The 25,536-nt window shown below is 43.3% G+C and overlaps 2 protein-coding genes across 4 annotated transcripts in view; one reads left to right on the top strand and one right to left on the bottom strand.

The window, feature by feature from the left end:
* Positions 1–3,226, top strand: part of SRPK1 (SRSF protein kinase 1) — a 92,872-nt gene extending 89,646 nt beyond the window's left edge. Inside the window, 1 exon segment of the mRNA XM_038553848.1 lies at positions 709–3,226. Coding sequence (XP_038409776.1) covers positions 709–893 — 185 coding nt within the window. The 3' untranslated portion in view covers positions 894–3,226.
* Positions 3,227–7,693: 4,467 nt separating this feature from the next.
* LHFPL5 (LHFPL tetraspan subfamily member 5) lies at positions 7,694–25,026 on the bottom strand. Of its 3 annotated transcripts, XR_005367607.1 has the most exons (5): positions 24,238–25,026; positions 17,886–18,122; positions 17,637–17,785; positions 11,812–11,838; positions 7,694–8,120 (listed from the first exon to the last, which is right to left on the bottom strand). XR_005367607.1 is itself a non-coding variant. In XM_038553850.1 (4 exons), exons 1-3 carry the CDS (start codon positions 24,647–24,649, stop codon positions 11,828–11,830), a joined length of 660 nt encoding a protein of 219 aa, XP_038409778.1. In that variant the 5' UTR covers positions 24,650–25,019; the 3' UTR covers positions 7,694–8,120; positions 11,812–11,827. The 3 variants fall into 3 exon arrangements, 2 of the variants coding, with proteins under 2 accessions (XP_038409778.1, XP_038409777.1); XM_038553850.1 differs by lacking the exon at positions 17,637–17,785 and having other exon boundaries at positions 24,238–25,019; XM_038553849.1 differs by lacking the exons at positions 11,812–11,838; positions 17,637–17,785 and having other exon boundaries at positions 24,238–25,025.
* Positions 25,027–25,536: the final 510 nt, after the last annotated feature.

Raw genomic sequence — 25,536 nt, 5'->3', positions numbered from 1 at the left:
TCCCTTGTTTGCTGTGGTTCCCTTTTTCCTCACAACCTCTATACACTTGACAGCAAGTATCCTCAGAAACATTTCTTAATGTTTCTTTTTTGGCAGGAAAATTGTGAAGTGCTTCATAAGAATTCCTCCTTGTGCAAAGACCAATTAATGGCATGTGTGTGCCTAGTAGGTGATTAATTAGACAGTTGCAGTTGCTGCTAACAGAAAAGGCTTCAATTAAGTGTTGTATAAGTAAAGATGGTCAATGTCAAGCAAGAATTAGAATGACATTTCAGAATAGTACAAAGTGTTGATGTAGCTATATCTGAAAGCTGTATGGGGTTTGTTCTTTTAGTCTTGTTGCTTTTTTACAGGTCTGACAAATTGTTCTTGTTATGTGATGATAAACTGTCTTTGAACACCATATGAGCATTTAATACTTACTTTAATGAATGCCTAGTTCCTGCTAGGCCTATCCAATTTGACCAGGACAAAATGTCCTAAAATGGTAGAGCAAACAAATTATTCTTAAGTTTTTAGACCCTCACTGAAAATGGAGACACTTCCAAGGAATGTGATAAGGAAGAGCTTTGTGAATAGAAAAGGATTAGATTCTGGTGGCAAAATTTGGCTCTTTATAGAGTACCTGGATTAGTTCCTGGATTTCCATGAAAGGATCTTTTCACTTGTCCATGTCAGTCATTTTCTTTTGTATTGTCTTTACTGTAGGTGACCTGAAACACATCACGAAACTGAAACCCTGGGGCCTTTTTGAGGTTCTAGTGGAGAAGTATGAGTGGTCTCAGGAAGAGGCAGCTGGCTTCACGGATTTCTTACTGCCCATGCTGGAGCTGATACCCGAGAAGAGAGCCACTGCCGCCGATTGTCTCCGGCACCCTTGGCTCAACTCCTAAGCCCCAGCCCAGCACCGCAGCAGAGATCACATGCTGACCCTCGCCCCTCTCTGCCAGGCATTTCCCTCTTCCCTTTTTAGGGTGAAGCTCTTCCTTCAAGGGTTTCCTGGGTTTTTTGGGTTTTGTTTTTTTTTTTTTTTTTTTTTTTAATCAATATGTTCATTTGGGTTTGCTTACTTGACCCTGTGGAGACCCCACACACCACCCCCCACAGCAATTGGGCATCCTAAGTGAATTTGGCCTTGATTGGGCTCTGCCAAAGACTAAAATGTGAAACAGCCTCTCACCCTGTACCCTTGTCTTTCCATTAGAACACCCTTTAAATTATAAGCATCCTTTTTAAAAAGAGCTATGAAGATGATGAGCTCATCCTTTTATTCACTGACTCTAAGAGTCAAATTTTCTAGTGCATCTCCTATTGCCATCATAAGGATGAGAACGGGAAAAGGGTGTTACTTCTGTGTACAGCAGAGACATTAAACTTGCTGTATCTAGGCTGCATCATCATCCTGGATTGTTTCTGTTGTTCTCATGTTCACATTTTGTCCTGCGACTTTGAAGCTACTATCTTTTTTTAAGTGTGCTATATAAACACCAAATTTGGGTACCATTTTATCACTGTTCAAAGCACTATGAAATTCCTTTCATCCTCCCGTGACTCTGAGATTCTTAAATCTTTGGTCTGATTTTTGGTGGACACAGATAGAACCATGGACATTTCTTCAGAACCACAGATGTTCTACAAAAAGTCCTTTTCTGTGTGTCTTCTGTCACCCTAACTGCGGAGTTACTTTGATTGGTTGTTTTGGTTTTTGTTTTAATATCTGGCTGGCACTTTACTCATTGCACTTGAGTTTACTGCCCCATAACTAAAGAATTCAGGATGACTTTAGAAAGGAGATCTGGGTTTGAGATTTCCCATCTAAGAAGAAAATGTCCTAGAATTCCTGGTTCTTTTCCAGTCAGTCCCCTACTTCTATTTACAGCATTTTCTTTACCTTGTCCAAAATTTAACCATGAAGCAGTTTTCCTCTGTGGCTTTGCCATTCTCATTTTCTCAGAGGCTTCAGGTCTTGAATGAAATCCCAACATAAAAGAACCAAGGCCAAGTAGGAGGGGGGGATGGCACTTTTTGGGGTTTGGGGGTTGGGTTTTTTTGTTTATTGGGGTTTTTGTTTGTTTTTTGGTTTAAGATTAGCCACTCTCTGCTGCTATTTCTTTGTATAATGTAAGTTTTTAACTGCAATTTTGAGATAATTAAGATGTACTTGAGGCTTTTTTCTTTACCTTTTTTTTTTTTTTAAACGAGAAAAGGCTTTGCGAATCTTATTTTAGGATGGGCCTCTTCTAGACTTGTCCTAGACATTACCTATTCCTCGGGTCATATTGGAAAGCAAGAGAAGGGCAGGTTTGGGGTCCCAGCCACTTGTTCAGCACAGACCAGGTGGGCCTTGGGGATTGCAGCATTCTGCGGAGGCGGCTCCAGGACTGATTGACCGAAAGCCAAGGAGGTGCAAGTTGAGGCTCTACTAGCAGAGCTGCCTATGAGACTTTCAGGTAGCTGACTCTCTACATGGGAGATTGGAGGCCAGATTCTGCCATTTTCCCCACCAACAACAGCAAAGGAAAAAGTGGTGCAATTATGCAATCCATTTAACTCATAAACCTAGAACCCTAAGTAACTATGGCCAGCCATTCATCGGATCCTTGATTGGGTAGTCCTGAAATCAGACATGTTCCTGTAGAAAGAATTTTAAGTGAGGCTGTCTATGCACCTATCAAGAATAAAGAAAAGCGATTGTATCCAACAACGGCAGGGAAAATCCTTCGGCAATTCTAATCCACTTTGGCTTTTCAGCGATATATACATCTAAAGCAATAGCAGACTAGAACTGAATTCTTGTCTATACTGTAAAATAACAATTGTGCAATTAAATTACAGGAATTCTGGTGATGATATTAAAAGTGAAATAACCAAAACACATACAGAAGGCCCCGTTTTATCAACTGGTGTGAGAAGAAATTTTAATAAGAGAGAACCTATAACTTCTTTCTGGAAATGTTTTCCCACCAAATAAGGGCTTTCCCCCTATTATTTAAGGAGCCAGATGAATTAGAAGCCGTAGAAAGAGGCAGCTATAGAATTTGATCTTCCAAGTACCCCATTTACCTTTATTGAACTTAATCATAATACTGTCGAATTGCCATGATCTCACTAAAGGATTTCTATTGCTGTCAGTTACAACCCCAAATGCATTTTTATTCTTTCTACTGGGTGCATTGTCTGTTTTCTTTATAAATGCAGTACAATAAACAAATTATTTAATAACCTACATGTTTCCAGAGCATTTCTGTTCCTTTGTTGCCCAAATTGGTCTCATCCATGCTTCAAAATGCAGGAAAGGTTGAGTATGCTTTTTGAACTTAAATATGCAGTGAAACTGTACAGCTGGAACATACTCATTTTATGATGTTAGCTTTCCTTTTTAAATATTTAAGAGAGAAAGCATGAGCAGAGAGAGGAAGAAGCAGACTCCCTGCTGGGCAGGGAGCCCAATACGGGTGATCCCAGGCCCTGAGATCATGACCTGAGCCAGACAGTTAACTGAGCCACCAAGGTGCACTTTCTTCTATCTTGAAATTGGGGGGTAGGTGACATTAACAGAGTACGTCTTGGAAAATCTTAGGACAGTTGTTATTCCCTATATTCAATGGTATTTTCCCAGAATATTTGTAGTGTGTCCTTACCACTCCACCCTCAGATTACAATCACAGTATATGCAAATGCCAAAGGTTTATGAACTCAGCCTAAGGACTGGCATGACAAACCCTATTGTACACAGGCTTTCGTACCCTTCTCTAATTCATTCCTTCGGATAAATTCTTAAAAATGGGATGACTGGGCCAGAGAATAAGCAAATTTTTATGGTTTGTAATGTCCCCTAACTTACGTGAAGAAGAGTGAAGACTTGTGCTATGAACAGTATGTGAATGGGCCTGTTATGATCACACTCGTTTTATTCCCAATAGCCAATTTGATTGCCAAAAAACAAGAGAATCTTGTTTTAAATTGCATAGTGGATGACTAGTGAAGTCAAACTTTGATGGGTTTTATTGGCCATTTGTATTTTTTGGGTTATGTGCTACATTGCCCAGCTTTTTTCTTTGGTGTGCTTCCATATTTGATAAAGATTTATTCTGTATTAAAGATCATGCATTTTAGTCATTTTTCCATCACCTACTTCTCCAGTTTTTAATTTGCCTTTCATTTTTATTTGTGGTGTTAAGTGTTGTTCATAGAAAGTTCTTCCCCAGCCCTGAGCTATATAAAATCTTCTAGTTAATTGCGTCATATAAGACATACATAGTTGTGTTCATATTGTAGTTGACCAGAAGAGAATGTAACATTTAAAAAGCAACCTAAACAATTAAACTAGAATTTATCAAGCCAGTGTGCTCCCCAGACTGACCAATGTAGGCAGTCTCTCTAAGCCTTGTGTTAAATGTATGGCCTGGAACTCCCAAGGGTTTGGGGAAACTTAACCGCTATCCTAGGAGAACCAGCAAACCAGGGTTCAGGTGTCCACAGGGGAACCATTTAGCTGCTCCAGAGCCAGCCCAGGTTGCAAGTGAACTTTATTACTGCCCATTCTATTTTTGAAGCCTGTTGAGTCTTCCAGTTTGTCCCTACGAGGAAAGGGATTTGCTGTTAAATTACTGTATACTGGTGAGTTATTGATAATAAAATTAGAGATTTGTTCGAAAAATAAGGCCTGATGACACCAGAGAAACTTGAATAGTCCTTTTTTGTTTTGCCCACCAATTTGGTCCCTTTGGAGTTAGCAGGGCATTGGTAACTAAGATGTCTTGCACACTCTGCAGTATATGAAGATTAAATATGTAAACATACATAAAATCTATGAACCTTGAGACTTCCTGAGAAGGAAGTTTGTTTTTATGTCTCTAGTCTTGTTTTTAAAAGTTGGAATTTAAAAATTACATGTCCGATACACATTTGTCTTTGCACTTTAAGTATTTGCACAAATATTCATACCAACTCCTTGTGATATCCTATAACCCAGTTAAAAAGCCAGAAAATTTGAGATCATGTTTAGAAGTTCTTTAAAATCAAGCAAATTTACATTAGGTATGTAGTGTTGCTGGCTGTACCATTTCTTATAAGCGATGAGGCTTTGTCATCATAATCTTTGTCCTTCATTCAGATCTACTTTTTGCCCATTTTAGTGACAAGCCTTGTCCTCCCATTTGCCAAAACTGGACTTTGTATAAGTGCATTGGCTGTCTACAATTTGAACTATGTTCCTAGAAGTTGTGCCCTTAGGACAATGCATTTGTTGCTCTGGATTTCATAAGTAAATAAGGTACTATTGGTGTTGGAAATTAGTGGACCCTACTATCAGTCTAATTGAGATAACAAAAGGGGTGAGTTTTGAGGGTTTGAGCCCTCATTTGATCTTCAATGTAATTTATTACAAAACACATGTAGCCATCAGCAAGTAAGATTACTATAATCTAACCTTCATTTCAATAAAAGCATTCTGGTAAGTGCCCATTTCGGCAGAAAATCATGAATAACTTGAAAAACAACTTTAAAAAAGACCCCAGTGATTCCCACCTGATACTAATGCACTTGTATAATCCCCTCACCTTGACTTCAGGCCGACTTTGTGACTGTTGTAACAGATTAAGGTGAACATGACAGGTGTTATTACTGAGATGGGTTACAAAGGGCTGTGGCTGCTGTTCTTTGTGCCTCTCCCTTGCTCTGTCCTGGAACTCTTCTGGAGAAGCAAGCTGCCATGTGAGAACCTTCTGGGGAGGCCCTCAGTCCAGCTGCTTGTGAAAAACTGCCTCCCGCAGACAACCACTGAGTTCAGAATGATTAGACAACTTGCAGCCTTGTGAGAAACCTTGAGACAGGGACACCTAACTAACTCTTGCCAGATCTCTAACCCACAAAAATTAAAACGTTTCAAGTCACTGAGTTCCGTGGTAACATGTTAGGTATACAGCAACAGATAACTAATACAAGGATGTAAGACAATGAAAGCATTTCCAGTATCCTTCCAGTTCACATCTCTGATACAAATGACTGGTCCTCTCGACCACATCTACTCAGGCCTAGTCACTGTTGGTAACAGTTGGGCCTCACAACCAGCCCAACAGCCCAGCCCAACAGAGGCAAGCCTGAAGTGAGGAATACTTGGTTAGAGGAGTGCTGACTTTACTGATTCTCTAATGCTTTCAGAGATGAGATTCCTGCCTTTAAGAATTTAAAAGGAGGGCAGCCCGGGTGGCTCAGCGGTTTAGTGCCGCCGTCAGCCCAGGACGTGATCCTGGAGACCTGGGATTGAGTCCCAGGTCGGGCTCCCTGCATGGAGCCTGATTCTCCCTCTGCCTGTGTCTTTGCCTCTGTGTGTGTGTGTGTGTGTGTGTGTGTGTGTCTGTCTCTCATGAATAAATAAATAAAATCTTAAAAAAGAATTTAAAAGGAAAGCCACTTGAGCTGATAAACAGTTACTTAGATATCAACCAAAATCAATACTGTGATTTGAGAGGTTGAATTCTGAGTTTTTTTTAACATAAAGCAAAAGGTCATCTGGGTCATCTGACTTAAATCTGCAGATCCTTCCCAGCACTGGTTATTGGTAAACTGACTCTTGAGTGCTTTGGTGAAACGTGCTGTTCCTGCCAAGAGCAAGGTGCAGGCTGTTGGCAAGCGCACCCTAAGTGCCCCAGAAGCTTCTGTGGACCACCACAGTTACTATTTTAGCAAGAAATTTTTAGAAGGTAGACTTTTAGAAAAGTTATATAAAACGTAAAATTATGAGAAGTAAACGAATATAACTCGAAAAGGCACTAAGCTATGGAATTTGTTGGGAGTCTGTCATTCATGAGGTCTGCATAAAATGCCTGACAATTTTATCAACACACAAAAATATAAACATCATCACCCTTGAGTCCCATTCTACTAGTTCCCATTACCAACAACAGGACAGTGTTGGGGTACTCATTCCTAATCCATCTGAACTGTACAAGAAACCACACTGACTGAGTGGGTTGTTGGTGCATTGGTTAAAAAGCATGCCCTATGGGGCACCTGGCTGGCTCATTCAGTAGAACATGGGACCCTCGCCTAGGTTATAAGTTGGGGGTAGTGTTTAAGGAAAAAAAAAAAAAAAGCATGCCTTGCAGCCCAGGAATGAGAAACCTATGGTTTACTGTGTTAGTGACAGCTCCTTGGTCAAGTAACAAGATCCATTACAGTTCATCATTTACCTCCTCTCCTCTCCACCAGCAGCCACATCTTCTTAGTGAATGCACACGACCAGGAAAAAAACACCTGTTCCTCAGGTTTATCCACTGTGAATGATCAACAAAACCCTGTTTCTATGTACCATCCCCTAGGCAGGGAGTAGTCTAAAGTCCTAAGTTTTTAGATTTTGTGTTCACCCAGTCTTAATAGGACTTCCTGATGGATTCAGGTTCAGTGGCCCCTCCATTCCTTACCCACCCCTGATCATCAATAAGAAAACAAAATGTGGGCAGCCTGGGTGGCTCAGCAGTTTAGCACCGCCTTAGGCTCAGGTCGTGATCCTGGGGTCCCAGGATCGAGTCCCATGTTGGGCTCCCTGCATGGAGCCTGCTTCTCCCTCTGCCTGTGTCTCTGCCTCTTTGTCTCTCATGAATAAATAAAGAACATCTTTTTAAAAAATGTGAGAAGAAGCAAAGGACCCCCAATACCTCAATCTGAAATGGTCTAGCAGGCTTACAATCACCTCTTTCTCAGCTGCCCTTTTAGAGCTGAGTGGCAGTTTCCAATGTGCGTTCAATGCAGTCTGTCGGAGAATCTGACCTCGGGGGCCCCAATACATGGATTCATTTAGCCCTCTCATTTTACAGAGAAGCCTCTAGAGGGTAAAGTGATCGCTGGTGTAAAGGGGATAAGAAGAGAGCTGGGGCTTGGGTAGAGTACCACCCATTGTCTCTCTGAATATCTTTGATGCGGGTCACTGTAGTTCTGCTTCACTTGTAAGTTTTCTGTCTTGTCTCAGGAGAATGTCAGGTTCTAATCCTATCATGAAAGGCTTCAGAACGAGAACATCAGGCCTATAGTAGCCAAGGACAGGGAAGCATGGAAGGAAAAAGTTCTTATCTCTGAAGAATTTGATTCCTTAATTTTCCATTGTCAGGGAAATAGATGACCTGTGGTATTAAAAAAAAAAAGGCAAGAGTATAAAATTTGACATTTTTTAAAAAAGCAAATCAAAACAAACAAAAACTTCCCCATGTATGTTCACATTTTGATTTAGTTCTACCCAGACATGCACATTTCCTTAATGTATAAGATAGTATTCAATGTGCCTCAGGTAATAACTTATGTCTCATAAAATGTAAATAAAATGTTGTAAAAAAAGAAAAGCCAAAGCAATCTGGGAAGGAACAAAGCTAGAGGCATCACATCATGGCTCCCTGATTTCAAACTATATAAGCTTAAAGAGTATGGTATTGGCATAAAAACAGACACATCAATCAGTGGAAGAGAGTAGAAAGCCCAGAAATAAACCCCTGCATATTTGGTCAATTTATGACAAAGGAGCCATGAATATACAATGAGGAAAGGACAGTCTCTTCAATAAATGGTGCTGGGGAAACTGGACAACCCCATGCTAAAGAATGAAACTGGACCACTATCCTAAACTATACACAAAAGTTAACTCAAATTGGACTAAAGACTTAAATATAAGACCTGAAACCATAAAACTCCTAGAAGAAAACATAGGCAGTTAGCTCCTTGATGTAGGTCTTGGCAGTGCTTTTTGAATCAGACACCAAAAAAAAAAAAAAAAGAAAAAGAAAAAAAAAAATCTGACACCAAAAGCAGAAAAACCATGCAGGACTACACAAAAAGCTCTGCACAGTGAAGGAAACCACCAACAAAATGAAAAGGCAACCTACTGAATAGGAGACATTAGCAAGTCATATATCTGATAAGGGATTAATATCCAAAATATATAAAGAGCTCATTTAAGTTAGTAGCAAGAAAACAATCTAATTTAAAAATGGGCAAAGGAGGGCAGCCCCGGTGGTGCAGCGGTTTAGCGCCGCCTGCAGCCCAGGGCGTGATCCTGGAGACCCTGGATCGAGTCCCATGTCAGGCTCTTTGCATGGTGCCTGCTTCTCTCTGCCTGTGTCTCTGCCTCTCTCTCTCTCTCTCTGAATAAATAAATAAAGTCCTTAAAAAAATAAACCTATGATCCATTAGAAAAAAAATGAGCAAAGGATATGAATAAACATTTTCCCAAAGAAGACATATGTCTTCTTCATGGCCAACAGGCACATGAAAAGATGTTCAACTATTAGGGAAATGCAAATCAAAACCACAGTGAGAGGGCACCTCACACATGTTAGAATGGCTGTTATCAGACAAGAAATAAGTGTTGGTGAGTTTGTGGAGAAAAGAGAACCTTTGTGCAGTGTTAGTGGGAATATAAATTGGTGCAGCCACCATGAAAAATAATATGGAGGTTCCTCAACAGATTAAAAATAGAGCTACCATATTGTCCAGCAATTCCACTTTAGGGTATCTATCCAAAGAAAACAAAAACACTAACTCAAAAAGATACACACACTTCCATGTTCATCACAGCATTATTTATAACCTAAGTGTCAACAGATGAATAGATTTAAAAATTGTGCTACATATACACAATAGAATATTACTCAGCCAAAGACAAATACTACATATACTCTCATATGTGGAATCCTGAAAGGTACACACACACAACAACAACAATAACAAACATATGGACAGTGAGGTGTAAGAAATGGGTGAACTGTTTTTTTAAAATACATTGTTCAGGGGCACCTGGGTGGCTCAGTCAGTTAAGCATTCACCTTCAGCTCAGGTCCCAGGATTGAGCCTCTCATTGGGCTCCCTGCTCAGCGGGGCCTCTGCTTCTCCCTCTACCTCTCTCTCTACCCCTCCCCCTGCTCATGCTCACTCTCTCTCTCTCTCTCCTCTTTCTCAAATAAAATCTTTAAATACATTGTTCAGATTTTTTTTCTAAAGATTGTATTTATTTATCTATGAGAGACACAGAGAGAGAGCCAGAGACACAGGCTGAGGGAGAAACAGGCTCCCTGCAGGGAGCCCAATGCGCGACTCGATCGCAATCGCCAACTGAGGATCACGACCTGAGCCGAAGGCAGATGCTCAATTGCTGAACCATCCAGGCGTCCCCATTATTCAGATTTTTTGAAAGAGTGCAAAAAGAAAAAAGTGTAGTTATCTTTGATTCAGTCATTCCAATCCAAGATTTATCAGCAGAAGCAAAAAGTTATTATCTGTGAGAACAATCCTAAATGGGTAAAAACCAAGGTCTAGTTTAGCAATTAAATGGTACACCAGTGCTGTGGAGTTGGTGGCTTTTAAAAACTTTAATAATGGGAGTACCTGGCTGGCTCTGTTGATTGAGCATGCAACTCTTTATTTTGGGATTGTGAGCTCAAGCCCCACATTGGGCATAGAAATTACTTAAAAATAAAATCTTTGGGTTGCCTGGGTGGCTCAGGGGTTGAGCGTCTGCCATCGGCTCAGGTCGTCAGCCATCGGCTCAGGTCGTGATCCAGGATCCTAGGATCAAGTCCCGCATTAGGCTCCCCACAGGGAGCCTGCTTCTCCCTCTGCCTGTGTCTCTGTCTCTCTTTATGTGTCTCTGAAGAATAAATAACATCTTTAAATAAATAAAATCTTAAAAAAATACTTAGTAACGAACATTGATAAGAGATGTGAAAATGTTCATGCTCTAATAGTCTAATAGTTTGCTACTCAAAGTGTAACCATTATGAGAAGCAGGTTAGAAACACAGTGTCTGTGGCCCCACTTCAACTGAATCAGAAGCTGATTTTAACAAGACCCCTGGTGGCTTGTATGCATATTAGAGTTTGAGAATCATCTAATAAATATGCAGGAGGAGAGCAATACTAATTTACATTTATTCAGAAAAGTATATGTGGTCAAGGATTGGAAGGTACTTTGCAAAAATTTAAATAGCTGAAATGTAGATAATCCCTCCTCCCCAAAGTGCCTGGCCTGCTGGAGGTCCTCATTAAGTGGCAGCATCTGGAAGGTGATACTATGATGAGCTTTTTTTTTAATGTGTTCCTTAATATTCCGTATTTTGGAAACTTAAAAGACAATAAGGAAATTGATATGTTGTGCTTCCTTTTCAACCAGACATTAAAACTGGTTACATCATATTTTTCTTTTGCCTCAGCTATCAAGAAGCATAAAGCTAAATTTAATACTCAACACAGTATTTCTATTAGCCTAGCTTTTGGGAATATTTGTTTTTCTCTGTGACTTTTATTTTTTATTTTACTAAGTTTTCTATTATGTTTCTTACAAACCACTGAAAATCTTCCTGAAAATAAAGGCCCAAATTAGAATAATGACTTCTAAACAGTCTGTTCTTTTTTGCCAGGCTCCAGAGAAAGATGAGTTTATGAAACTACCTGCCTGTTTTAAATTATTTCTTCCCGGGATCCCTGGGTGGCGCAGCGGTTTAGCGCCTGCCTTTGGCTCAGGGCACGATCCTGGAGACCCGGGATCGAATCCCACATCGGGCTCCTGGTGCATGGAGCCTGCTTCTCCCTCTGCCTATGTCTCCGCCTCTCTCTCTCTCTCTGTGTGACTATCATAAATAAACTTTAAAAAAAAATAAATTATTTCTTCCTGTTCTTTTTCCCCTTCTGGAGACAGAAGTAGAACGAGAGGGTCTCAGATGCCAGTGAGCCCCTGCCAGAGTCCTTGTTCCTCTCCCCAGCCCCACCAGCCAGGGAGGCCACAGCCCTCGCAAAAGCACGAAGACCACCCAACAATGGAATTACTCACCAACCCTTCAGCTGCTTCAGACTTCCTCTGCAAGGAAAAAGAACATCATTTGTTTACAACCAAGCCTTGTTTTCAGGATAACTCCCTCTCCCTCTCCAAACTAGATCAGATTTCTTTCATTCACTCTCAAAAAGCCTTGAGGGGTTTTTTTCTTCATAATGTTCATCAGCTTGTGATTCCATTTTGCCTGTGGTGTCCCTTATCAGATGGGAAGGTCCAATTAGACTTCTTCCCTCAATCCTGTACCCCCAGTGCCTGAACCTGTCGGTGGGCACATGGAGTGCAGGGGCTGTTACTGGGTGGGCAGATGGATGCTGTGAAAAGTTGGAGATGCTGGAAGGACAGAAGGGGGAGAGAACTAATATTTATGAATCACCTGTATAACATGCAGACACTGTTAGTGCTCTATACACACTATCTAATCCCTCACACTGTCTTTTTTTTTTAATATTTTTTTTAAATTTTTTTATTTATTTATGATAGGCACACAGTGAGAGAGAGAGAGAGAGAGGCAGAGACACAGGCAGAGGGAGAAGCAGGCTCCATGCACCGGGAGCCCGACGTGGGATTCGATCCCGGGTCTCCAGGATCGCGCCCTGGGCCAAAGGCAGGCGCCAAACCGCTGCACCACCCAGGGATCCCTCACACTGTCTTTTTTTTTATTATTGAGGTATAACTTACTAACATAAAATTTACTCATTTAAAGTGTACAGCTTGGTGGGTTGTCAGTATAATCACCGAGTTGTGCAACCACCACTGATATCCAATTCTAGAACATTTCCATCGCCCCAAAGAGAAACCTATTATCAATCACTCCCTGTTTCCCCCTCTTTACAGCTCTGGACAACTACTGAAACCTACATTCTTTCTTTACGGATCTGCCTATTCTGAACACTTTATATAAATGGGACCATACAACATATGGTCTTTTGTGTATGGCTCCTCTCACAATGTCTTCAAGGTTCATCCATATGGTAGCACTTAGGAGCACTTCATTCCTTTTTCTTTCTTTCTTTATTATTATTATTTTTAAAGATTTTATTTATTCATGAGAGACAGAGAGAGAGAGAGAGAGAGAGGCAGAGAGAGAAGCAGGCTCCATGCAGGGAGCCTGACATGGGACTCGATCCTGGCTCTCCAGGATCACGCCCTGGGCAGAAGGCGGCGCTAAACCGCTGAGCCACCTGGGCTACCCCTCTTCTTTCCTTTTTAAAGCTAAATAATATTCCACTGGGCGGATATACACATATCGTCTACCCAAGTCATCAGTTGATGCATATTTGGGTTGTTTCCACTTTTCGGCTATTAGGCTGCTATGACCATTTGTATACAAGTTGTGGTACAAACATATTTTCAATTTTCTTGCACACACATTTAGGAGTAAATTATATCTACATATCTAGTCACATGGTAACTCTATGTTTAACCATTTGAGGAACTGCCCTTCTGTTTTCCACAGCAACTGCATGATTTTGCATTTTCACTAGCAGCATATGAGAGTTCCAATTTCCCCACGTGCCCACCAACACCTGTTATTGTTCATCTTTTTTACTGACTTTATCCTAGTGACTGTAAAATAGCTCACTGGGGTTTTGATTTGCATTTTCCTGATGACTAGTGACGAAGACTGTCTTTTCATATGCTTATTTGGATGCCTTCCTTGGAGAAATGTCTGTTCAAATCCTTTGCCCACTTTAAAAATCGGGTTATTTATATTTTTTACTTAAGTTGTAGGAGTTCTTAATATATTCTGGATACTAGAATCATTATTTGCAAGTATTTTCTCCCAATCTTTGGATTGTCTTTTCACTTTCTGGTTGATAATCTTTAAAGTTTTTGTTTTTCAGGCAGCCCCGGTGGCGCGGCGGTTTAGCACTGCCTGCAGCCTGGGGTGTGATCCTGGAGACCTGGGATCGAGTCCTGCATCGGGCTCCCTGCATGGAGCCTGCTTCTCTCTCTGCCTGTGTCTCTGCCTCTCTCTGTGTCTCTATGAATAAATAAATAAGATCTTAAAAAAAAAAGGATTTAAAAAAATAAAGTTTCTGTTTTTCATGAAATCTGATTTATTTATATTTTTCCTTTAGTTGCTTGTGTATTAGGTATCACATCTAAGAAACCTCTGCCTAATCTAGGATCACAAAGATTTATACCTTTGCTTTCTTCTAAGATTTTTATAATTTTACATCTTACATTTAGGTCTTTGATCCATTCTGAGTTTTTTATATACATTGTGAGGTGGCTATGTAGTCCAACTTCATTCTTTTGCATGTGGTTGTTCCAGCACCATTTATTGAAAACAGTATTCTTTTTTTTTTTTAATTTTTATTTATTTATGATAGTCACACAGAGAGAGAGAGAAAGGCGGAGAAGCAGGCTCCATGCACCGGGAGCCCGAAGTGGGATTCGATCCCGGGTCTCCAGGATCGTGCCCTGGGCCAAAGGCAGGCGCCAAACCGCTGCGCCACCCAGGGATCCCTGAAAACACTATTCTTTTCCTTCACTGAGTGGTCTTGGCATCTTTGTTGAAAATCAATTTTCCCTGGGGCATCTGGGTGGCTCAGTGGTTGAGTGTCTGCCTTTGCCTCCAGGTATGATCCCCGGGTCCTGGGATCGAGTTCTACATCAAGCTCCCCACAGGGAGCCTGCTTCTCCCTCTGCCTATGTCTCTGCCTCTCTCTCTCTCTGTGTATCTCATGAATAAATAAAAGAAGAAAGAAAGAAAGAAGAAAGAAAGAAAGAAAGAAAGAAAGAAAGAAAGAAAGAAAGAAAGAAAGAAAGGAAAGAAAGAAAAATTGCCATAGATGCTTGGCTTTATTTCTGGAATCTCCATTTTATTCCATTGATCTGTATGTCTGTCCTCATACCAGTACCACACCATCTTGATTACTGTAGCTTTGTAGTAAGTTTCAAAATCAGGACATGAGTGTCCTCCAATCTCTTTCTTTTTTGTGATTGTTTTGGCTATTCTGGGTCCCTTGCATTTCCATTTTAGGATCAGCTTATCAATTTCTGCAAAAAACCAACTGAGATTTTGATAAGGATTGCCTTGAATCTGTAGATCAGTTTGGGGAGCACTGCCATCTTAATATATTAAGTTTTCTGATCAATAAACATGGATGTTTCCATCTATTTAGGCCTTTAATAACTTCCAACAATGTTTTTTAATTTTCATGTATAAATCTTATATTTCTTTTGTTAAATTTATTTATACATATTTTATTCTTTTTTATGCTATTATAAATGAAATTGTTTTAATGTCATGTTCAGATTGTTCATTGCTAGTGTATACAAATGCAATAGATTCTTGTATATTGCTTGTATCTTGCAACTTTGCTGATGTTATATATTAGCTTTAATAGATTTTTAGTGGATTATTTAGGATTTTCCATGTGCAAAATCATGTCATCTACTAATAGAGATAGTTATACTTCTTCCTCTCCAAACTGGATTTCTTTTCTTTCTTTTTCTTGCCTAATTTCCCTGGCTATAACCTCCAGTACAGTCTTCAACAGCAGTGACAAGAGCACATATCCTTATCTTGTTGCTGAGCCTTATCTTGTTCATGATTTTTTGAAGTAGGTATTTTTTACAAATGAAGAGAAACCTGCCGCCTATCTCTCTCCATAAAAATGAGGCTCAGATGAGGAAGCTGAGACTCAGAGAAGTTAATCAATCTCTGCAAAGTCACAGTTAGATAACAGTGGAGCCCAAATTTTAAATCCAGGTCTGACTCCAAAGCCCACACTCATTCTCCTCTGCCTCCTTAACTCTTAAAGAGTGGATCAGCAACTCTGTACTTGTGCAAGGCTTCATTCCTGCTTTCATTGTTTCGCTCATGCCACACACTAATGGAGGTAACAGAGCAGGAGTTGGTGTTGCCCTTTTTACCTTGAAGAAAGTGACTTGGAAGAACTGGGATTCAAACTCTGCTTTCCTGATTCAATTCTGTGCTTTGACAGAGGCAATAACTACTTCACTGAATAGTTAGATGTATTCAGAAAGGTTATTTGGGTATTTTCTAACAGATAATAAACAAAAAGGATGAATTAAATCCTGCATGATAGTGAAGAAACTAAAATATGGAGAGAAAAAAATCTGAAAAGATTGAAAACAGGTCGAGGGGATATGAAAGGAGAAAGGGAAGGAGAGGAGAGCCAACTGACATTATGATTTGTAAAGAAAAGTGTCAAATGGACAAAACCATCTCTTCATAAGAAAGCACTTTAAAGAGGCGGCAGGGGGAAGGGGGGGGAGTGGCACCTGGATGGCTCAGTTGGTTGCGCATCTGCCCTTGGATCAGGTCATGATCCCAGGGTCCTAAGATGGAGCCTCACATCGGGCTCCCTGATGAGCAGGGAACTTATCCCTCTCCCTCTGCTGCTCCCCCTCCTTGGGCTTTCTCTCTCTGTCACATAAATAAAATCTTTTCAAAAATAAAATAAGATTTTAAAAGAAAGCACTTTTTTTAAAGATTTTTTTATTTATCTATTCATGAGAGACACAGAGAGAGAGAGGCAGAGGCACAGGCAGAGGGAGAAGCAGGTTCCACGCAGGGAGCCCGATGCAGGGAGCCCGATGCGGGACTAGATACTGGGTCTCCAGGACCACACCCTGGGCCCAAGGTGGCGCTAAACCGCTGAGCCACCTGGGCTGCCCAAAGAAAGGACTTTAAAGGGAGGTATGTGGGGATGCCTGGGTGGCTCAGTCAGTTAAGTAGCTCTCTCCTCTGTAGACCCTGACTCTTGATCTCAGTTGAGGTCTTGATCTCAGGGTTGTGAGCTAAACAGGTGAATGAGTGGATAATGTCAATGAAATTTCTTTCCAGCTGAAAGAATCCTTTCTGAAAAGGAAAGAATGCAAATGAGCTATATAAAGGTGTTCTCTGCTGTGTCCAGACAGATTTAAGGCTGGCCCTGCCTTGAGGATGAGAGCTAAATAAAATGCCTCCAGCAGCTCCTGCTAAAGCCTTTCTGGAAAACCCTCCATCAATGGAGAAAGTGCTGGTTGTGCAGCTTGCTGCTAGACTCGCCACCTCCAACCTGTCCTCACAGGATTGCTAGTTCCATTTCCTTTCCCTTTATGGGGTTTTCAAGGGACCCAGGCTTTGAGTATCCCCAGAACCTAGAAGCTATAGGCACCTCCTAAAATGGAAAGGTACCTCTCTTTTCTCTCCTCCTTGGCCCAGCTCATTCTAATAATTTGCTTTTCATCTTTAACCACTTAGCTTAGGTGTGGGAGTCACTCTTCTATTTACAAAGAAGGGTGAGATGTTTGATTACTTCCTTATGGAGAAGTGGGCCCTGGGCTGAGCCAGAGAAGCCCAGAGTTCTGGGCTCTTTGCACCACCTTTCTGTGTACTTCTGGGTGGGTCTCCCTTCCGGGCTTTAAGTTCCTCGTCTGGGAAGGGTCCTTGGTCATGGGGGGCGAGGGGGCAAGGGAGTTTGCCTCTTTCTTCTAGTTCAGGTCAATGGGGTGAAGACAACTATGGGGAAAGGAGACTGGAGAGGTCTCTGCATGGAGCCTGCTTTTCTCTATGCCTGTGTCTCTACCTCTTTCTCTCTGTGTGTCTCTCATGAATAAAAAAATAAAATCTTTAAAAAATTAAAAAACAATGAAACAGAGAACCCCAAAGCTACTTTTAACTCAAGGGAGCACCCACCGTCTGCACTCCACAAGCTGTCACATCTGCCCCCAACCTGCCTTTCTCCTCTAGCCCCCACAACTCAGCCCTCTGCTAACCTGTTGTTCCTCTCTCTGCACTGAGCAAACTCCCAGTGAACTTTAAGACCCAGTCAGTGCTGCCTTCTATAGGAGGCCATACCTACCTCCCCAGGCTGGACCAGGGTTCTCTCCTCTGTAGACCCTGACAGGAGTGAGGGCATGAGGGAGAAGGAAAGACACTCTTCTATCACAGACAGCTGCTGTCATCACCTCATCACCTGCTGGCTTGCAAACCCCCACTGACCGTTGGCCTCTGGAATAAGGGCATGTCTGATTGGTCTTGGTGTCCCCAACCCTTGGCCAAGGACCAATGGCTGAAAGGAAGCCCCACCTCCTTGGGGGATGAGAGTTACCTTTTCCATCTGCCTTGTAGTCATCCGGGAGGAGCTTGTCCTGCCGGTAGCCCAGCACAAAGGCCAGGAAGGAGAGGATGAGGGCATCTCCGATGCTGAGGATGGCCAGCATGAAGGCCCAGCGGATGGTGCACTGGCCCAGTGTATACTTGCCCGTCTGCTCCCCACACATGCGCCGCACCTCACTTGAGTCCCAACCATCTGGGTAGACCAGGCAGCCAATCATCAGGCCTGTGGCTGAGAGGGCAGCAGGGGGTGCAGATGCTGTCAGACTGGGTATGCTCTGCCTGCTACCTCCCACCCTGCACTGCTGACATCTTGTCACCTCCCTTCTCCTGGTGTTAACAGCCTGTGACATATGGGACCGCTCCTACCATCACTCTTGTAGAACACATGGTTGAAAATTAAAGATCCAAGAACTAAAGTCAATTGCCCTTGGTCATGGGTAGAGGCAGAAAGCAGAGCTCCTCAGTAGAGCCTGCCATGGCACCAGGTGGTCCTACTAGGCCCTCAGCCACGACCCTCACTGTGGACTTGATGAAGCATCGGCTACCCTGGCTTCAAACCCTGCCAAAATCTGGTCCCAGCCCAGAGAACTCATCACTCCTAAGATGAATATCTCTTCATACTCCAATAGCTCTGAAATAAGTATAATAAGAAAGTTTCAGGCCATCGTTTGATTAGAGTATTTTTCCTGGGCATCTGGGTGGTTCAGTCGGTGAAGCTCTGACTCTTGATATCAGCTCAGGTCTTAATCTCAGGGTTGCAAGTTCAAGTCCCACATTCTGCTATTTAAGAAAAAAAAAAAGTATTTTTCCTCCTTACAGCACATACAATAATGGCATGTTCTACAACTTGGGAATCTTAGATTTAATGAATACACAAAATTTTCCAGCCCCATCTCTGGCTTCTTCCTTCATGAACTTTTCATTCAAGCAAATAAGCCTCTTCAAGCCTTACTTAGTAGAGTTCAGTGCAGTTGCTAACCCTTTCCTGAATTTAAGAATCTCTAATATTTATTTAAAATGCTGATTTCCAGGGAAGCCCAGGTGGCTCAGTGGTTTAGCGCCACCTTCAGCCCAGGGTGTGATCCTGGAGAACGGGGATGGAGTCCCACGTCAGCCTCCCTACATGGAGCCTGCTTCTCCCTCTGCCTGTGTCTTTGCCTCTCTCTCTCTCTCTCTGTGTGTGTGTCTCTCATGAATAAATAAATAAAATCTTTAAAAATAAAATAAAATAAGATAAAATAAAATAAAATAAAATGCTGATTTCCAGAGCTCAAGAATCCCTGTTTTTAAAACACTCTTTCGGGATCCCTGGGTGGTGCAGCAGTTTAGCGCCTGCCTTTGGCTCAGGCCGTGATCCTGGAGACCCGGGATCGAATCCCACGTCGGGCTCCCGGTGCATGGAGCCTGCTTCTCCCTCTGCCTATGTCTCTGCCTCTCTCTCTCTCTCTGTGACTATCATAAATAAATAAAAATTAAAAATAAATAAATAAATAAATAAATAAATAAATAAATAAATAAATAAAAAACACTCTTTCAGGGCAGCCCGGGTGGCTCAGCGGTTTAGCGCTGCCTTCAGCCCAGGGCCTGGTCCTGGAGACTCGGGATGGAGTCCCACGTTGGGCTCCCTGCGTGGAGCCTGCTTCTCTCTCTGCCTGTGTCTCTGCCTCATTCTCTCTCTCTCTCTCTCTCTCTCTGTGTTTCTCATAAATAAATAAATAAAATCTAAAAAAAAATAAAATAAAATAAAAATAAAACATTCTTTCAGGTAATTCTCTCAATAGGAAAAGCGGGGAAACACTAGCAAAGTCAGCCTGGATTCCAAGCCCAGCTCTTTGCTAACTAACTGCGTGGGCCAGAGCAAGCCACTTGAGATTTTTTGGGCCTCAGTTTCCTCATCTGTAAAGTAGGAATATGAATAGTCCCTACTCATTTGGATTGTAGTGAGGTTCAAATGGGTTAATAACGGAAAAGTGCTTGGCACATACTTAGTACGTCATGAGTGTTAGCTACGATTATCCCATCCTGTGTGTTCATTGACTTAGTATTTACAGCCAAAAATGTCATTTTCCCTACCTTCTCTTCACTTCTCCCATGCCCTCCCACCAATGACCATCCCACCTCAGCTGCACAAGTAGGTGACAATCCTGGAATGTGACCAAGGCAACCCCAAGGACCACCACCATGTAGGCAAGGGGTGCCTTCCATGATCTGTGCTACTTTCCCATCCCTGATCCTCCTTCCACAGGCCTGAAGGCTCTCTAGTTCCAAGGTTGTACCATACCCAGGAGCACCTAAGAAGAACCTCACAGGACCTAGTTACCTACCTTGAGCTCAGCTTCTGCTTGCAAGGAAGGTCGGCAGATCAAATGAATGTACAGTAAAATATAAAGATCAGGATCCCACCTCCTCACCTAAATGTATATCAATTCTCCTTTGATTTTATACAGGACAAGCTTACTTATATAGTTCTCTTATAGGTCACAAAATACTTCCCATACCATTTTTCTCTTGATTCTGACAACAGCTCTGTGAAGTAGGCCATGTATTAATATCCCATTTTACAGATTAGAAAACTGAAGTCTCAGAGAAACCAAGTGAGTTGCCCAGTCATCCAGCTAGAGCAGAGCCAACACCTGAACTCATCCTGACTTTTTTGACCCCAAAATTAATTCCCTCAACTCCCAGACACACTTCTCCAAAGAGCTGAATGTATTTAGTCCTGACATTTCATACCTAGTGACAAAATGAGAAGTGTTTCAGGTATATACCTAGGGAAGGAGAGCAGGAACCCTCCCAGAGCTCTTTGGTAAAACCTATGTCCTTCCCCAGTTAGTGTAAGACCTGTGCTTTGGTGACTAGCATGGCCCCTACCTTAACCGTGGTGGGAGGGGGAACAGGTCAATGTGGAAAGAAGTCTTCCTTATGGACTTTCCATTCTCCCCATCTCCTCCCCTTGGCACAATTCTCCTTCCATAGCATCTCTGGAAAATATCCCAGGGCCTCTAACCTGGAAGCAACCCTCTGTGAGCACCTGACCCAGGCACCTGGACACATGGTAGGGGTCAACCCTATTTATAGTGTCTCAGAGGTCTAAGGGGAGGCCAGCATGCTATTCTCGAGCAAGTTTTCCTACCCTTTCTGATTTCCAGTCTCTCATCTGTAAAAGAATGAGATAATAATGCATGACTCATAACAGTATTATGAGGATTAAGTGTGGTCATGTGGAGAAAATGCTCAGTGCAGCATCTGATTCATAGCAAGCAGCCAGTTACTGCCATTTGTTGCTATTATTATTGGCACTAAAGTCAAATGGAAGCAGCTTCAGTGGATGTGCATGGCATTAGAGGTGTTCACAAATATTTCAGGTACATAGTAGGATTATACTTCCTTGGTCTCCTCTTTTCAAGTTAGGCAAGGCCATAAGACTTCCCTTAGACAACAAAATATGAGCAGAAATGTAGAGTGTTTAACTGCTAGGAGGAGACCTTCCAGAGCTCCCTTTCACTCTGCAATGATGAAAGCTGGTTGACACCTGATATTATATCAGCCAGGGTTCCAGGAGAGAACTGTGAGAGCACTGATCCTCAATAAGCATGTACCACAAGCAAAAAATAAACTTTTGTTTTAAGACACTTGGATTTAAGAGTTGTTACCTCACCTATCCTAACTGATAAAGTTGTTTTTGAGTTTTTTCACAGCTACTGAGCACCTACTATGTGACAAGCACTGTAGAAGGTGTTTTATATGCCTTATACGTCCCATCCTCACAGAACCTTGTGATAGGAGGTACTGTTGCTACATTCTTACAGAGGAGGTTACCAAGACTCAGAAAGACATGCAACTTGCCCTACCTATGTTTCTAGGAGCTAGAACCACACACAGTTTACAACTGGCATCCAGAAGCTAAATTAACATTGTTAAACTATAGCCCCACACTGTCCCAGTTATCTATCCTCTTTCCTTTCTCCTGTCCCTTTCCCTGATCTCAGGTTTCTCGATTAAACTAACTGGTTGAGACATCTTCAAATGGATGCATGTCCCAGTTGCTGTCTGCAGAGTACATGCGCTCTTCGTCCCTCCCTTTGGCTCATCTTCCATTCCCCTACACCAAAGAATGGAACATGACACCACCTTCGCTCTCCCCTGACATAAATGTTTCATAGGATGGCATCTGGCCACTTCTACTATCAGTGTCTCCAGCTCCATGACATAGAGTCTAATTCAAATGGCCTGATGATGCCTCCCCCACCCAAACTCTCCCAGGCACTGCCTGTTCAGCAAATAGCACCTGTTGCAGGAGGTTGTGGGAGGGGGCAGTGTGAAGAATGAAAGGAATGGTTGTGGTTCCAGCATTCCATAGTTCTGATAGGGAGGGCCAGCTGGTAAGCATGCCAGTTTGTCACAAAACTGCTAAATCTTCATTCCCCTTCCTTCTCCCCACTGCCCAAGATTAACCTCAGCCCTGCCCCAGCCCCTCCCTCATCATATAGAGACCAGAGGAGAGGGAGATGGTGGACAGACTGGGGAGGCAGCTCTGGAGCCAAGTCAGTAGCCTGAGTACAAGATTCGGAATCAAAGGTCCTGTCCATTTGCTAAAAGACAAGTTACCCACGAAGAGCCTTATCTATAAAATAAGAGGACTAGCTACCTCCCTAGGTAGGGATGGGGCTCTTCTAGATGAGATATATGAAAGTGCTTTATAAGTCATTATACTTACATAAATATGTGGCTTCCATAAAAATATCTTTGGAACACATCTAGTTTCCTGGAACCCACTGCTTTAGTTCCCCTTGGTCCTTAGTTGCCAGTTGCTCTGCTATAGTCTTGGTCAAGTCTTTTCCTCTTTCTTAGCCCCAGATTCCTCATCTGTAGCTGGGGGGATACCCACAGCTCTCTGGGGTCCCCTCCAACTCTGACAGAGTATTGAGTCTATGTGTTCAGTTGTCTGGGATTCTGATCCTGGCACCATTCCCCCTATTGTGGATAATGCTGCTTCTCATTCTAACCAACGATGTCAAGATGGTTTTCTTTGGAGTCTGCAGTCCCACCACTGCTCCTGGACATCTCCCTAGCATGGGCAGTCTGTGCATGACCTTGGAGTAGAAAGGGACCAAGGGCTACAGGGCAAGGCCTTGAGCCATCTCTTTCTAGGCTTTAGAGGAGAACAGGACCAGCTGACCCAAAGACTGAGAGGGCTGCCTGGGCCAGGAACAAGAAAAAGGGGAAGGCCTTGCCTCTGGGCACCATAAGTAGCTACCAATCCCACATAGTTTTAAAAGACTCTAGCCGGGATCCCTGGGTGGCGCAGCGGTTTGGCGCCTGCCTTTGGCCCAGGGCACGATCCGGGAGACCCGGGATCGAATCCCACATCAGGCTCCCGGTGCATGGAGCCTGCTTCTCCCTCTGCCTGTGTCTCTGCCTCTCTCTCTCTCTCTCTCTCTGTGACTATCATAAATAAAAAAATTTAAAAAAAATAAAAAATAAAAAAAAAATAATAAAAGACTCTAGCCACCACCCAACTGCCCCATCACAAAATATCACTGTCATTTATTGCCTCAAGTATGGCAACTGATAACTAGGGAATAAAGCTTTTCACTCCACCGAGAAAGAGGGAACTTAATGCAAATTTCTATGGGAAAGGTCACAGCATAACACTCCAAATCAATGACTGACCTTAGAATCTCCCTCAGAACAATTGGGGTGGGAGGGAAGGATTGAAGGCAGGGATCTGGGGATACTTAAAGAAGAAAGAACAAATACCCAGAAGTGGGAGATAGAGCTGTCTAGGATGTACTTTACTTATTTTGCCCTGGGTTGGATACTATTCCCAGAGGGCCAACAATGGAGGCTTCCTTCTTTTTCCTTCCCAGAGCAACAATAACCTCTGATGTGGTGGCCTGGGAGTCAGGACACATTCTATCAACTATCTGTGTGTTCTTGGGCTAGTCACTTCCTCTCTCTGGACCTCAGTTCTCATCTGCAAGATGAGAGGGTTGAACAGTTTGACCTCAACCATCCTTTTGGTCTTAGCCATTCTAAAATTTTCTACTCCTCAGAAGCTTCGGCAGAGCATAGAGTAGAACTGGGTTAAAGAAGAATAGCTAAAGGGTACCTGGCTAGCTCAGTCGGTGAAGCCAGTGACTCTCGATCTTGGGGTTGCAGGTTTGAGCCCCATGTCGGGTATAGAGAGTACTCAAAAAAAAAAATCTTTGAAAAAAAATAAAATTAAACTAAAGGAGAACGACTGGGTAAGAGACCCGGAGGCTTCACAGAGGATGGAATGGTGCAGCTTACCCTATAGCCTGAAGTGGGCCCCTGCTTGCCCTCCCATTAATCCTGCTCACCTGCAGCCAGCTGCATCCATGCGCAGATCTTGTAGACAGTGGCTGTGTTGCAGACGAAAAAGAGGCTAAAGCAGATGATGGAGCCAATGATGAGGAACATGGCCAAGGCCACAAAAAACATGGCAGTCTTGAAGGCTCTAGAGGGAATGGAGGAGAAGTCCAGTGGGCCACCCTTGCAGATGAGTTCAGAGGACAGCACGTTGCCCACACAGTAGGAGAAGAGGCCAAAATAGCCTGCCTGAGGTGTGTTAACACTGTCACCGATCCAGTAGGGCTGGATGAAGAGGGCCATGACCAGTACAGAGAAGCAGATGGTGAGTGTGCCCCACATCACACCCACAGCCCTCGAGTTGCGCACATAGTTGGTATGGTAGATCTTGGCCGCCTCCTGGGCAGGCAGCAGCTTCACCATGGTGAGGCTGTAGGCCCTGGGCTGGAATCCTGGGGGCTGTAAGCCAGTGGCTTTGCAGATGGAGGCCTAGAAGTGGGTCACTCCTAAGCCGAGTTTGGGGAGGAGGCTGGGGGGGTGCAAGATGGGGGTCCCTGCAAGGTAGAAGAAAGAGAATTAGGAAATAAGACAAGGAAGACAACCTTGGTTTCTTTGGGGGAAGCTTGTCCAGATGCCTTTGTCCGCTCCAGCCAGGCTGTCTCCCTGTCCTGCCTCCTCTCCTGCCGGCCAGGGTCTCAGGCCTACTGGCGCCGCCCTGCCCCCCGCTCCCCTTTCCAGCTCCGAGCTCCAGAGAGCTCCGCCCCTCCGCCGCCGCGCGGCCCCTCCTTGCTCCCTCCTGCGAGAGCGCGGCTTCAGCACCGCGGCCAGCGCTCGGGACTCGGGCGGGGGGAGGGAGTGGAAACCCAGGACCCGGCCTGGGGAGGCGCGGCCCGCCCACCGCGCACTCCCGCCGCGGGGAACGGAGACTCCTCTTCACCCGCCCGAGCCGGGGGTGGGGGATGGAGGGGGGGGAACACACAAAAATTGGGAGGGGAGGGTTGCGACTGTCACATTCCTCCCTTTCAATTCCTGCCTTCTTGCCTCAAAACCAAAACCTTTTCCTGAGCACTGTCCGTACCCACCACACCCACGTGGTCCCATTAAACTCCTCCCTGGCTCCCTAGTCGCCCTCTCAGCACTCCCAACCCTGTGGAGTCCAGCAAAACCTTTTCTGATTGTGTCTTCCAGTCACTGGTTTCTCATCTCTGTGGTTTCTCCTCCATCAACAATTACCAAGTGCGTACCATGTCCTGAAGCCCTGTGCTGGAGGATATCTTCCCTAAGCAAAACTACAGAGATAAAAATGACAG

The sequence above is a fragment of the Canis lupus genome, chromosome 12 (genome assembly GCF_011100685.1).
Source record: "Canis lupus familiaris isolate Mischka breed German Shepherd chromosome 12, alternate assembly UU_Cfam_GSD_1.0, whole genome shotgun sequence".
In the NCBI taxonomy this organism is placed as follows: domain Eukaryota; kingdom Metazoa; phylum Chordata; class Mammalia; order Carnivora; family Canidae; genus Canis; species Canis lupus.
Note: the sequence above shows the minus strand (reverse complement) of the source record. Positions and strands in the feature narration are given on the sequence as shown.

Coding starts and splice junctions, on each gene's coding strand:
- LHFPL5 (XM_038553849.1), bottom strand. CDS start 24,649: ATGGTGAAGCTGCTGCCTGCCCAGGAGGCGGCCAAGATCTACCATACC. Junction 18,123..24,237: donor ATGGATGCAGCTGGCTGCAG/GTGAGCAGGATT, acceptor CTGCCCTCTCAG/CCACAGGCCTGATGATTGGC.